The following is a 14,652-nucleotide window of genomic DNA, read 5'->3' as shown; positions in this document are numbered from 1 at the left end:
GACAAAGCATTTGTGAAGCAACTCAAGCTTTCACTCCAGTGAGTGACAAAGCTGAGAAAAGAATGGGAAGTTGCTAACTCAAAATATTGAACCCAGTCCATTCAGTGTGTTGGCTTTGTTTTGTGACTAAGCCAAAGGTGGTTTGTTTTTTTTTTTTAATTAATCAGTGAGAATGTGTCTGTAATTATGTTATAATCCAAAATAAGAGGGTGAGAAATTTTTCACTTCACCAAGAAAAAAATATAAGATTGCTTGAGTTAATAATTTCAGCTTATGAAATTAATCAGACAAACCCAAATAACCCTTCTTTATTAACTGATTAATTAATGCCATTTCAAAGCTCAAGCACTTTAAAGATTTTATTTATTTATTTGTCAGAGGGAGAGAGAGAGAGAGAGAGAGCAAGCACATGCAGACAGAGTGGCAGGAAGAGACAGAGAGAGAAGCAGGCTCCCTGCTGAGCAAGGAGCCCGATGTGGGACTCGACCCCAGAGCGCTGGGATCATGATCTGAGCGGAAGGCAGCCGCTTAACCATCTGAGCCACCCAGGCGTCCCATCTCAAGCACTTTAAAAAACAACTTTTTTTCTTTCCCCAGGACATATGTTTTTATAATATAGAGTTCAGACACTTTAACTTTAGTTGATCTATCATCCTAATGAGTATTATATTTCCATTGTTTCCTGATCATTTTTTGGCTGCAGGTACCACAAAAGAAATGTTCAGAGACATTAAGCTTAAGGTGGCACCTGATGACTGCAGCTTTTCAAGGTTTGGGACAAGGAAGGCCAGTTATTCAGATTCTTCTGCTTTGTCCCTTCTGTCTCCCCACTCCCTCTTTCAATTAACTTTCCCTAGGAATCCCATTTTCCTCTGAAAAACTGCCTTCCTTTTAAAAAGAAATCTTAATTAATTCATTAAAATAATATGTCAAGTATCTGAAACCTTATAAGCAGTTGTCAATCTCTAGACATAAAATGGTGAATAAAATAGAAAAGTTCCTGCCCTCTAGGAACTCACTTTCTTAGGTCCAGCTTGGTACCCATCTCAATCATAGCTCACTGGCATTCACTTATCATATGCTTTTCCAAATTTTGGCTTTTTTCAAAAGGATACATCTAGTGGCAACTCCTTTCCTGTTATATTAAATACATTATCTTGCATAAAACACTTAGGATACTGACTGGCATGCGGAAAGCACTATTTGTACAAGTGTCCTACAGGTAGAGGATAATTAGAGCACAGCATATGCTAGCAGATAGTGCTTATTCTTTTTTTTTTTTTTTTTTGAGGTCTTTTTTTTTTTAAGATTTTTATTTACTTGACAGAGAAAGACACAGGGAGAGAGGGAAAACAAGCAAGGGGAGTGGGAGAGGGAGAAGCAAGCTTCCTGCTGAGCAGGGAGTGCAACTTGGGGCTCCATCCCAAGACCATCGGATCATGACCTGAAGGCAGATGCTTTAAAACTGAGCCACCCAGGTGCCCCCAAGATTTTTTTTTTTTTAACCAATCCCTATATGGGGCTCAAACTCACTACCCTGAGATCAAGAGTCGCATGCTCCACCAACTGAGCCAGCCAGGCACCCCAGCAAATTTAGATTCATAGGTAAGCGTCATGATAAGAATGTTACATTTGAACATCCAAATTTGTGGAAATATAAATTAAGTTTTGATAATTCACTTCACAAAAGGATCGTCTAATTTTCTTCCAATTATGAATTCTATTAGTGCTTTGAAAATATGACTTAATATACAGAAATGTTTTTTATTCAAACAAATATGTTAATAAAATGAAAAATATATCTACTCCTTGCTTCTTCAAATGAGATTGAATTTTTTGAAGGAAGCTGTAACTATAAAGTAGCTTATAGACATAAAATATGGTGCCTTGTATTCAGTGCCAAATAACACCTCATATTTATATAATATGAACAGTTTACAAAGTCTTGTCATTTGCCTTTTTACATTTAGTTCTGTAACAGTCACAAGAAGTAGAGTAAACAAGTTCTATAGTTACCGTTTTGCAAACGAAGGAGCCAAAGCATTGAAGACATTTAATATTCAGCCTAACTCAACCAGATTTGATGAGTCAGAACTTCGTCCACTAATCTTTCCATTATAAAGCTGTAAAGCAGTGTTTCCTTAAAAAAATTTAAAAACAGGGACACCTGGGTGGCTCAGTTGTTAAGCATCTGCCTTCGGCTCAGGTCATGATCTCAGAGTCCTGGGATCCAGCCCTCATTGGGCTCTCTGCTCAGCAGGAAGCCTGCTTTTCCTTCTCCCACTGTCCCTGCTTGTGTTCCCTCTCTCGCTGTCTCTCTCTCTCTCTCTTTCTGTCAAATAAATAACTAAAATCTTAAAAGGAAGAAGAAATTAAAAAAGAAAAAGAAAATTAAAAAACAAATAAATAAAACATAAGGTAAAATAAGCTACAAGCAAAATGACCTGTTAGCTGGAAGCCAGAATCGGCAGATTGAGGGCTGGCTTATAGCTGATAGCAGTACCAGTACGACTAAGCAAGGTGACCCCCATCCAACTCAGACTCCAACCCCAGGTTCCAGAAAGCATATCTGAACACAGGTCAACTTCAGACGAAGCATACCTTGATAACCTTTGTCCTACCCTCACCTGCTCTCAAAATTTAGTTTGTTAGAGATATCATTTAAGATGGGAATTGAGAACAATCTGAGGGGTTTGAAGTGGCAGGGGGGTGGGAGGTTGGGGTACCAGGTGGTGGGTATTATAGAGGGCACAGCTTGCATGGAGCACTGGGTGTGGTGAAAAAATAATGAATACTGTTTTTCTGAAAATAAATAAATTGGAAAAAAAAAAAGATGGGAATTGAGGAAGAGGGGTGAAATCTGAATCAGAGTAAGTGTACCTATAGTAGAGAATATGGTCTAGGCAGGTTAAAAAATTCTGAGATAGTGAACACAGCCAGAAACAATTGGGCATGGTACTTTGAAGTAATTGCACATATTTTCATATTTAAGTTAGACTATTCTGATAGATATGGAAAAATAATTTTACCAGGATACTTTTCAAAGTTCCTTCTTAAACTAATTAGGGAAAATTCTAACAAGATTTTAGGAGTCGGTCTCTTCTTTCTCTCTCACTTATTTGTCTTTGTCTTCTGAACTACTGAAGAAGGCACTGTTTTCATTAAGAGAAGTGTGGGTATCAGAAAACTTGCAATTTTAGCCTCCATTTTACCAACTAACTCAAACTAGTATCATAATAAGAAAATACACTTTAAATTTTTTTTCTTTTTTTAATTTTATTTTAGAAATGAGTTCAAACAACATACCAATGTAAGGTGGTTCAACACACTTCGTTGAGTTTAACAAAAGGCTTGCAGATACTTGTAAATAATTTCCTTGCAATACAGACCTAGAAGATAGGTCTTGTGGCTACTTGTTATTTACCAAAATAAAGTTCCAATTCATTAAGCTACACTTAGGTACTTGCATGATCAGATTTTTCTTATTTTCCTTATTTCCTATCTTATTCACCCATTCTTCACTTTCACAGAACATTTTTTTCTCTTTCTCTTGTGCATACTGTCTGTTGTCTTCCTGCTTGGTTATGGTGTCTCTTCTACCTGCTATGGCTTAATCTTCTTTCTCCTACAAGGCCCAGTGATCCTGCTACTTCCTCCTCCCACCTTTCCTCTGTCTCCTCTGCATGAATTTCCTAAGTACTTTATCAGGACCTCTCTTATGTCATTTGTAACACTGCACAGTTAAAGAGTATAGCTATCTTATCCCTTTTCCAGCTTAAAAGCTTCTTACATTGGGAACCATCTATATTTCACTCACTGCCATATACAGTAGTGCCCCCCCTTCGTTCCCATAACTGCTTGCAGTGTAATAGAGTAGAAACAGCATGGGCTTTCAAGTCCGACAGCCCTGATTTCAAATCCTTGCTCTATCATTTATTAGCCATATAACCTTGAGCAAGATACTTAACCTCTCTAAACCTGTTTCCTCTTTCATAAAAGAGAAGATAATAGCCATTGTGTTGTTACAAGAAAAAGAATTAAGTGAGAAAGCAGGCACAGAGTTCTTAGTATTATATCTCAGACATGCTAGGTCCTAAGAAGTGATGATAGTACTAGTAGTAGTGGTCTTAACTTATATTTTAGAAGCCACTTTATTGCTTCAATGCCTCAGTCACACAGGGGATAAAAAGAAGCCCATGTGTATCACACATGCAAGTATTTAAGCACTATTTTGAACTGGTCTGTAAACTCTTATAACTACTTGGAGAAAAGTACCTCATAAATTTACTGCAGAACAGTAGAACTCTTCTTTAAGTACTATTAGAAATGCAGATATTCTGCAGTTTAATTTACTAGGATAATTATAGCCTTAGGCAATTTTAGGTACCAATTCTTTAGTATCTTCCCTGATTCGCTTCATGAAATCTTTTTATATTAAAGAATTTTGTATTTTTTTTCTTATTGCCACAACACAGAGTATAAAATTTGTAGTTTCCATATCTAGAATGACAGTTCAACATAGGGATGTTATCAAAATGGCCATCAAACTGCAAGAACTGTGGGTCACACCATCTGGAGAAGTACACAAAGTGTGCTCTGTTGAGAAACGTGGGGGCAACATCAATCAATCTTTGTGCTAATCCTAGTGTCCAAGTGAGGAAGAATGAAGTAAATTTGAACAGAAACAACAGACTAGAGCAGATAGGTGGAAAGTTAGAGCCCCAGAAGTAAAGCTATTAATGCCCCTCAATAATTCTCAGTACTTATTTTTGTATTGTAATTGTTTCTTGTGATCATTATTGAGAAAAGTGGAGAAACATCTGATTTTAAAAAACTTATCAGACAGAGTCTATATAATAAAAAAAATGTATTAGTAATTGAAGGCAATTTCATGTTTAGGGTTCAGAACCTGTCTTTACTGATATAAGTTCTCTTCATCTCTTAATTTATTAGATAAGTTCATTTAATTTATTTGAATTGATTTTTAGTATAATACTTTGTGGTAACTAATGTATGTGTTGTTATATAAGTTATTACCAACACGACCGCTATTTGAATTATAAACTCCACAAAGCAATATACTGGGGGAAGTAAAAGTTAAAATTTTGTATTTGGATAGGACCAGGACATTAAAATAAGTTTTTAAAAATTTCTAATAACTTAAGGGAAAATAACAAAAATTAAAATTAAGAAAACTCCCAATTAGAGAATTAAATCTATATTGGAGAGTCATGCCATTTTATAAATGGTCACATTGTAGTATAAATGGATATAATTTCAAAGTGATTATTAGACTATAATGAAATACATCTGTGGTGATTACACATTCTAAAGAGAAAGTACACACAGTAGTGTATGTAGAAAGGAAACAACATTGAGTTGTCAGAAGATCTGGATTCTGATATTCCAAGCTTAGCACAATCATTTGACCTCTCTAAACCTCAGTTTTTTCATCTGTAAAGGAGCAGTTATTGCTGCCTAAGAACTTTATAGTACTGATATTTTGTATTGTGGACATACTCCTTTGTAATACTAATATTTTGTATTGTGGACATACTCCTTTTATAGTGAATTAAATAATTAAGATTAAGTAGCCAGTAGATTATAATTATACACAGCCCCTACATATGAACTCTCATTTATTCATAGGCTACCCCTACTAGAAATGTTTAATGGAAAATACAGCTGAAAGTCAGTATTCTTGTGCAGAGATTAAAAAAAAAAAAAAAACTAAAACCTAGTCAGGCCAAATTAAAAATGCTCTAACCGAGGGGCACCTTGGTAGTTCAGTCATTTAATTGTCTGCCTTTAGCTCACGATCCTATAGTCCCAGGATCGAGCCCCACATTGGGCTCCCTGCTCAGCCGGGGGTCTGCTTCTTCCTCTGCTCCTTGCCCCACTTGTGCTCTCTCACTCTCTCTCAAATAAATAAGTAAAATCTTGAAAAAAAAAAAAAACTGCTCCAACCAAGATGCAAATCCAAATAGAGGCCATAAAAATAAAGATGGACAAATCAGAGGAGTGAACCAGCAATATATAAGATTAAAATTATGGAAAACAATGAAGCTGAAATGGAGAGAGAAAAAAAGGTAATGAATCACAAAGGGAGACTTAGGAAACTCAATGACTTATTAAAATGTAGTAACATTCATTTCATAGGAGTCCCAGAAGATGAGCAGAGAGAAAAATGGGCAGAAGGTTTATTCAAGTAAAATACAGCTGAAAACTTCCCTAATGTGGGGAAGGTCACAGACATCAAAATCTAAGAAGCATCAAGAGCTCCTATTAAATTCAATAAAAGCTGACCACCACAAAGGCATACCATAGTCAAATTCATAAAATACAAATAGTGAAAATAAGTATTTTTGTATTTATATTCAAAATGGAATACAGTCTAAAAGTCTGGATTAATTTAACTGTATTATAACTTGTTACTTTCACATTTCTCTACTCAGTTAATAGAAAAACACAGGAAAATATTGTGTATTACTTTATTTTGAGGGTTATTTTAAGCCTAAAATAACCTGAAGCAATGAAGCTAGGATGAACAACAGCAAAAGAAAAAGAAAAATTCCATGTAAATGTAGACTGAATTCCATTTAATCACTGTTCAGTGATAAAGCATATGCCAGTGTTCAGTGTGAAGCATACTTCAGGCAGTTCCTGAATTATTTAACCACTTTTGACTTATTTTCATGGAACTACAGGCTTATTTCGACCACCAGATGGAGCCAGTATTCAATTCGTAACAAAAAATATGCTGAAAATAAGAAGTGATTAAATAAAATGAATTAAATCATGGATTTCTTATTTTAGTTCACAGTACAGAAATAAATTAAACTTTCAGCCTAGTCTTCCTCTAAATTTCTGCCTAGTCTTGTAATGGGCATAAGACACCTCTATTAAGTAATTTCATTATTGTGAATAATTTTCATCTTGGCAATTTTATAGGATAAAGAGACCAGTTTTCTTCTGATTCACTTTCTAAGGACATCATCTAAGCAACTTTTAATTATCTTTAAAACAAAATTAGTACAGGGCATCTGGGTGGCTTGGTCAGTTAAGTGTCTGCCTTCAGCTCAGGTCACGATTTCAGGGTCCTGGGATTGATTCCTGCATCAGGCTTTCTGTTCAGTAGGGAGTCTGCTTCTCTCTCTCTCTCTCTCACTCCCTCTTGCTTCTCCCCACTCTCATTCTCGCTCCCTCTCAAATAAATAAATAAAATCTTTAATAAATAAATAACCCCCCAAATTAGTACAAATTTTACCTCCTGTCATTCAATAAATACTATGGATTATAATTATGAAAATGATAATAAAAAGTATATGTAGGCTCTCATCTTAATGGCAAAGAATATCCCCATTATTATAATTTCCATAATATATTTTCCTAATAAAACAAACCAAAAAATGGGCATTCTGACTGGGGGGAAAATATATAGTTTATCCCCAGTAGCTCCTCAAGGAGATGGTGAAGCTTCAGTCAATGGCTACAACTCTAACAGATTCTACCTAGAAAGCTTAGTGTTCAAGTAATCAGAAGTAACTACCTTAAAGTTGACTTCTACTCCTCTTACCTATTTAATACATGTCATAAATTATTTATCTCTAACTCAATTTAATTAAACAACTATCTGCTGAAAAGTATTTGTATGCTAAGGGCCCTGAGCCCCTACAAGTCCCTCAAAGAGTCTTTCATCCCACAAGAGCAATAAGACTACTATGGACACTGCTGTAATTTAAGATCTAAGAATGATCAGATTGTTCATTTGTCTATTCAGCTACTATTTATTGAGTACATACTATATGCAAGGCATATGCTAGGCCACAAACAGGGCATAATACCTCCATGTGAGTTTGTAAAATAGGGGGCAGTACAGACAAAGAAGCAGTTATGATAATAGTATTTAAACTGTTTAAAGGTTCAAATGAGGGGGGATATGACTAATTTAGGATTATCAAGAAAAAATCATTGAGAATTCTTCCTAGGTAGAAGTTATTTACATAAACCCACGCTTTGGCAAACTGTATTTCCCATTTATCATGGTCTAGGAGGATTTGGTAGGATTTTATTTCATCAGATACATCCAGCTGGTAACCTGAAGCCTTTTTATGAGGAATTGGAGTACTTTCTGTTCTCTTGTGTGTCAGACATGAAGAAGAAATAACCAAAGTGGTTAAAAACTTGTCATTTAGAACCAGACTACATGGGTTTATATTCTCATATGTCCCTTAATAGGGGACATATAGTCCCTTAATAAGTTATTTAACCTTTTACTACCTTAATTTCCTTATCAGCAAAATAGGGCTAATACTATGCCTTCCTTATAGGGTTGGTTATCAGGATTGAGCAAGTAATTCAGGTACTGGTATCTGGCACATAACGAGTACTTAAAATGTTAGCTATCATGGATATCGCTTTTCAAGCTGGTACTTTTCCTAGAATTAAGAACTGGTGTATATAAAATGTTATTTTATTTTTTAATTTTTTTTTTAAGATTTTATTTATTTGACAGAGATCACAAGTAGGCAGAGAGGCAGGCAAAGAGAGAGGGGGAAGCAGGCTCTCCGCCGAGCAGAGAGCCCGACATGGGGCTCGATCCCACAACCCAAGATCATGACCTGAGCCGAAGGCAGAGGTGTAATCCACTAGCCACCTAGGCGCCCCATAAAATTTTATTTTAAAAAAACATACTTTTTAGCTTCCAGAAAGTATGATAAGTACAACTAGGTATCACCAGCATTGATGTTTTCTGTGTCCATTAAAGTCTATCCGTTTTGTTTTCAAATGCTATGTACTATTAGCAGTAACATATTACTTTTATTCATATAAAAGTTTTCATTTATTACAGAAATTTTTCAAAAATTTCCTTGAAGTACTGGATGCCAGCATATTTAAAATAATTTATAAGCAGCCTTACTAACAGTTTCTGATACATACTGATTATTCAATAAGCCTTTTTCAAAAAAATGAATGAATGTAACAACTACTTGGAGCTGTTAAGCTTGAGCGCGGATCCTGAGACAGTGGAGGGAATAAGCCCTTTATCTATAAAACGAGATTTGTAGATGGATACCATTGGTTCATTAGTTAAGTAACCACAGTTGAGTCATCGTCCCTTTATGTTCAGAACAAAAAGTTTTCACAGTGAAGAGATTCAAATGGAGCAAGGATTAAGTTTCTGACTAGCTCTTAGAGGAGGGGTTAAAGGCATTCTTTACAACATGCAAGGACAGAAGTGCAGTACTTAACTTTGTCACCTAAACTAAGCGTCAGAACACACGTTTTAGCCCAGGCTCTGCTGGTGATCCCTCTGGGAGACTGGCTGAGAAACTTCACTCACCTAAACACTGGTTCCCTCACCTATTGACTGAGAAGGTAGATTGGTAGATCCTCAAGGTAACTTCTAACTCTGGTGCTCTAGTGAGCTGATAGTCCAGTGATAAACTGATGATTATAGTGATGTTGGACATTCTTTTCACCAGACCCTTTCACATATATTACCTACCTATATTATCTCAGAGATAGCTGAGATACTTTATTCTAATACTATAACATATGTAAGCTTTAAGCCCTCTAAGGAATCAGCAATTTGAAATTTAAAGTCAGTGGCTTGATTTCTTAACTATTTTCACATATCTTAGGTTTGTTTCACCCTTTAGACTACATTATAGAATTAAAAGTTTGTATCATTTATGTTTTAGATGTCTTTCATAGCATTTCTCAGAATGCCCACATATGAGAGACACTAGGTAAAATTTTATTTTCTGGATTGAAGTTTTAGCTGAAGTCACTAAGCACAGTGTGCTCAAATGCCAGCTCTACCATATTGTAATTCCTGTTCCCTCATTTGGTGTATGGATCCTTTGTAGATCATCAAAGCACTTTAACATGGTGCCTAACATATACTCTTTGGTAAATGCTCTTTTTTTTCCCTACCACTCTTCCTTCCTATTTATTTAGCATATTTTGTAGAAATTTCAGTTAATGACAAATAGTCATCATATTATATCATCATTATTTATGAATTATCATCCACTGTATATTGAGATTTATAAGAAAAGTAAAAGCAGAACAGTCTGTACTTAGAAAAACTAAACTTTTCAAACTCCTTGTGTATTTTATTAGCCAGTTTTATGTCACTAAAATCATCCAGTCACTTATTCAATTTTTGTTTATTCAGGGGGATTCAAGCACATGAGAAATGAATGTGCTACTTCCTGTTCTGGCAACATGGACTGAGTTAGCACAGACCTTCCTTCTTCTACACATATATAGAAATGCTGGATAAAATATGATCCTGCCCAATTTAAATACATAGCTAAGCTTAAGAGAGGGAGAGAAAGAGAGAAGAGAGAGAAGGATAAAAAAAGAAAGGTCCTAGGTACCAGAAACAAAGGGGGAAAAAACAGAGCATTAAGTGCGCAAGGTGATATTATCATTGCCCAGGAACGAGATGTAGGCTCTACTAGCTAGAAGCTGGGAGTTTTAATCTCAGACTTGGAGAGAGATGTGGCTGTGGCTCAAGAGAAATGGAAACTAAAAAAACCATCCACCTAGTCAGGAAGGCCACAATGAAGCTTGTCATGTTTCAGACCTCTATGTGAGGGAAATTAAAAAAAAAAAAAAAAAAAAAAAGTTTTTCAAAAAATCAAAGCTCTAAACCTCTACCAGGCAGGGCTACAAAGTCTGAATATACATTCCCTATATGGTATAGGAGTCCTAAGCCAAGAAATTAACTTGAAAAAAAAAAAAATGTCTAGACTACTGGACCCCCTAAATTGCCTGGTAGAAACAAATGCAAAAGTTTTTTGTAGAAACTCTTAAACAATCCTGGGTGCCTAGAATTCCTACAGAGCATGATGGAGATGCAGCTCTAGCTAAATATAAACTCACAGTCAAAAATTAGAAAACACATAGAGAATTGATGAGCCTAGGAAGAGAGTCAGGAGACTCTCCCCAAGAGAAAGATCCCCAAGAAGAATCTGAAAGATACAATGTAACAGGTGTTTTAAATAATTAAAAGAGATTTTTAAAGGACTAAATATAATTTTAAAAAGACTGAGACTATTAAAAGAACAGATGAATAACCAAAAGAAGAATAACCCAAAAAAATACCTAGAAATAAAAATATAATTAAAATCAATTGCTAAGCTTACATCTTAAAAACTGAGTAATTATAACTAAACAAGGATTAATAAACTGAATTATAAAACTAAGGAAATTATTCAGAATATACTTCTGAGAAATAAAAATAAAAAATTAACGTGCTATAATTATCCATAGTTGATCATATTGTAAAGGGAAGTACTTATACTAATGTGATATATTCAGTTATGAAATAGAAGAGTTGACCAGATTTTTCACACAGTTGGGTTTATGCAGCAAATGTCACAGCATTAGAAAATCTCGAACAAAATAGATGATTGTTAATACACTGCACATTAATAACATTCTTCAAACCATGTAACAAAGATGTAAGCAACAAACCAAGGCTTGAATAGAAAGATTACTGGCATTCTTGATAACATCTGGCTCATCTTCATTTGCCAGCCAAAGATAAGAAGAGATAGGTTGTTGGTTTTGGTTTTTTTATTTTTCAATCATAAATTTTCACTAATACATATGCATGTAAGTTAATACAAAATGTTAGTACTCTTCTTGAGACAAAACTGTGCTCCATAAACCCAGATGTTAACTAATCTTCACAGGGAAGTACTGCAGGATCAAATCTATAAATTTCTAATTTCTAACTTAGTAAAAATTACTTTGATCTGCTTCTGATAGCTGTCCTGACTTATTCATTGGATATACTTGTTTTTTACGATAACATCAAATTGAACTTGTTTATTAGTTGTTGCTGTTGTTGCTTTAACTGAGTGAGCAACAGAAGTGGCAGGTAGCTGGAAAATCAACCAATATCAAACAATTGTATCTTATAAACAGGCGAAGAATGTAAAACAGCAGTGCTGAATTTTAGGAGAATCTTAAATATTATTTATTTATTTATTTGACAGACAGAGATCACAAATAGGCAGAGAGGCAGGCAGAGAGAGAGAGGGAGGAAGAAGCAGGCTCCCCACTAAGCAGAGAGCCCGATGCAGGGCTCAATCCCAGGACCCTGGGATCATGACCTGAGCTGAAAGCAGAGGCTTTAACCCACTGAGCCACCCAGGCGCCCCTCTTAATTATTTTTAAAGTGAGATAGGTGATTTTATACTCAAACAAGTGAGAACTACAATAATACATTATATAATAAAGATGTTTATAAAATTGGTTGATAAGTCAACATTGATCATTGTCTAGCACAGGAAATAGTTTTGGAGCTGGATCCACTTATTGGTTTTGTTTTTATTTAAATTTTTAAAAATATTTTATTTATATATTTGACAGAGACAGCAAGAGAGGGAACAGGAGCAGGGGGAGGAGCAGAGGGAGTAGGAGAAGCAGGCTTCCCGCTGAGCCGGGAGCCCAATATGGGGCTCAGTCCCAGGGTCCCGGGATCATGACTTGAGCCAAAGGCAGATGCTTAATGACTGAGCCACCCAGATGTCCCTGGTTTGATTTTCACATGGGTGAAAACCAATCCCAGGTTCTGACCTCCTCTTCTATAATAAGAATAGATGTTAATATGAAACCACATAGCCTTTTTATTATTTATTCTAAGAATATTGTATTATTCTTCAGAGGATGAAACTGCTCCTGATGATGCTGTTGCAGAATACAGAAGAGAAAAGCAAAAGTATGAAGCTCTGAGAAAGCAACAGGCAAAGAAGGGGACTTCCCGGGAAGACCAGGTAACTCATAAGCTTAAATCTATAGGTAATGCATTGCCTTTTAATTGTCTTGAGGTGTTGCTAATGAAACCTGATTTGATTACACATCAGAAAAACACTACCTCTTAAAAATGAAAAAAGATATATCCATAGAGTGTGGGGTGACAGGAATCTTGGACACTCATGTTCTTTCCAGATATTGTAGGCAAAAAGCCTAAAACTTTCAGGTTTCAACCTTGTACTCCCATATCAAGCATAGGAACCATATAAAGTCACATATTCTCAGTAACCAGGTAGAACCTTTGTCTAAGTAAATATAAAATGGAGTGGTGGCGATTATAAATGGTGAAGAGATCTCTTCTAGCACAGTATCTCACATACTGACTAGCCAGTTCTGCTCAAAATTGTAAACTGCCTGTAAATAAGGCATTCAGTCCACTAGTTGATTTCTATTGTAAATAATATCACAGGACTCTTCTTGTTTCAAATAATTTATGAGTTTTTAAGAACTCATAAAAGATGACTGTTAGAAATAAGAATAAAAAAGCTCCACACTCTGAAAGTCAATTTTATATACCATGCAACACTTGGCATTTAATAAAATAAATATCTCCAGCAGTCATTCATGTTGAAAAGCTAGGGGGAAGACCAAAATCATTTATTTGTGATGCTGCCATGTATATCTATTTGAGAAAATGCCATTTTAGGTGTATAGATAAAATAGGCAAAATAAAAGTAAATTAAAAGGCCCAAGTCTATTTGGATAAATTAATATAATCAGGGACTACATTATAAATGACACCCAATTCCTGGTAAAGCAGAATCATGCATCAGTACTTAGCATGAAAATAATCATAAGGAAAGTTCTACAAGAAGTCAGATACAGGAAATTGTAATTATAGAGGATAAATTTGAGCAATTTTCAAAAGAAATGGCATATCAAATGAAATTAAGAAAAAGTACTTTATTAACTTGTTTTCATGGAGTCACAGTGAATAGCAACTGCAGTCAGTAATGCTACCAAAGATACCCAAGGATCATTCTTATTCATGCACTCCTCTTTTTTGCTTCCTAGCAAATAATTATTAAGAACCATGTACTAATCAGTATATTTGGTGGTAAACAAGGTAGACACACATATGTCCTGAGCTATTAGGGAAAAGAGCCAGTTAAGTAATACCATTAAAAAAAGGTGAGCATTGTGACAAGTTAAGTACATGGAACTACGGAAACATCTAATAGGACCTAAGATGGTCTGAGAATCTGGGAAGGCCTCACTGAGAAAATGATTCAGCAGTTGAACTGTGATGGTTGAAGAGATAGGTAGCCAGACAAAAGGAAGAGTATATGAAAAATATCTGATCTCTTTGCAAAGAACTATATGTTAAGTATGACTGTAACATAAACTAAGAGAAAGATGATGCTAGAGAGGTAAGCAGAAGCCAACTCATGCAAGGCATTTTTGAGTCATATTAAGAAATTTAAATTTACCCTAAGGGCAGTGGGGAGCCATTGAAAGAAGGAAGTGACATGATCTCATTTGCAGTTTAGGAAGATCCCTCCAACCTGGCTGCAGTGTAGAGAGTATTGAACCAGGACAGGACTAGAGGTGCAGAGGCCCACTGAAGAGACTCTTACGTGTAGATACACATGCAACAAAGTCTGCGAAGGCAGGGCCTCTTCAAAACAGTTTCCTCCTGCTAGGATAATTCTCACTATGCTGAAGAGCCATGCTATAAGTAGTTGCCATTCATTCCTTCAGCAAAAACCAGAAGACTAACTCCCTTAATAGATGCCAAACAGAAATGTCCCTATGTAAATCCTATCTTCTTTTATTTGTTTGTTTAATTTTATTTATTTACTTGAGAGAGAGAGA

General features: G+C 35.5%; 1 protein-coding gene across 3 annotated transcripts in view; it reads left to right on the top strand.

Annotated features, from left to right (window-relative positions):
* CWC27 (CWC27 spliceosome associated cyclophilin) overlaps positions 1-14,652 on the top strand; it is a 235,920-nt gene that overhangs the window by 186,607 nt on the left and 34,661 nt on the right. For all 3 annotated transcript variants that reach the window (XM_044268192.1, XM_044268185.1, XM_044268198.1), the window contains exon 12: positions 12,688-12,797. In XM_044268192.1, the coding sequence (XP_044124127.1) occupies positions 12,688-12,797 (110 nt within the window). The remainder of the gene's footprint in view (positions 1-12,687; positions 12,798-14,652) is intronic.

The sequence above is a fragment of the Neovison vison genome, chromosome 1, assembly GCF_020171115.1.
Source record: "Neovison vison isolate M4711 chromosome 1, ASM_NN_V1, whole genome shotgun sequence".
Classification (NCBI taxonomy): domain Eukaryota; kingdom Metazoa; phylum Chordata; class Mammalia; order Carnivora; family Mustelidae; genus Neogale; species Neogale vison.
The sequence above is the reverse complement of the archived record's forward strand: the minus strand, read 5'-3'. Positions and strand labels throughout refer to the sequence as shown.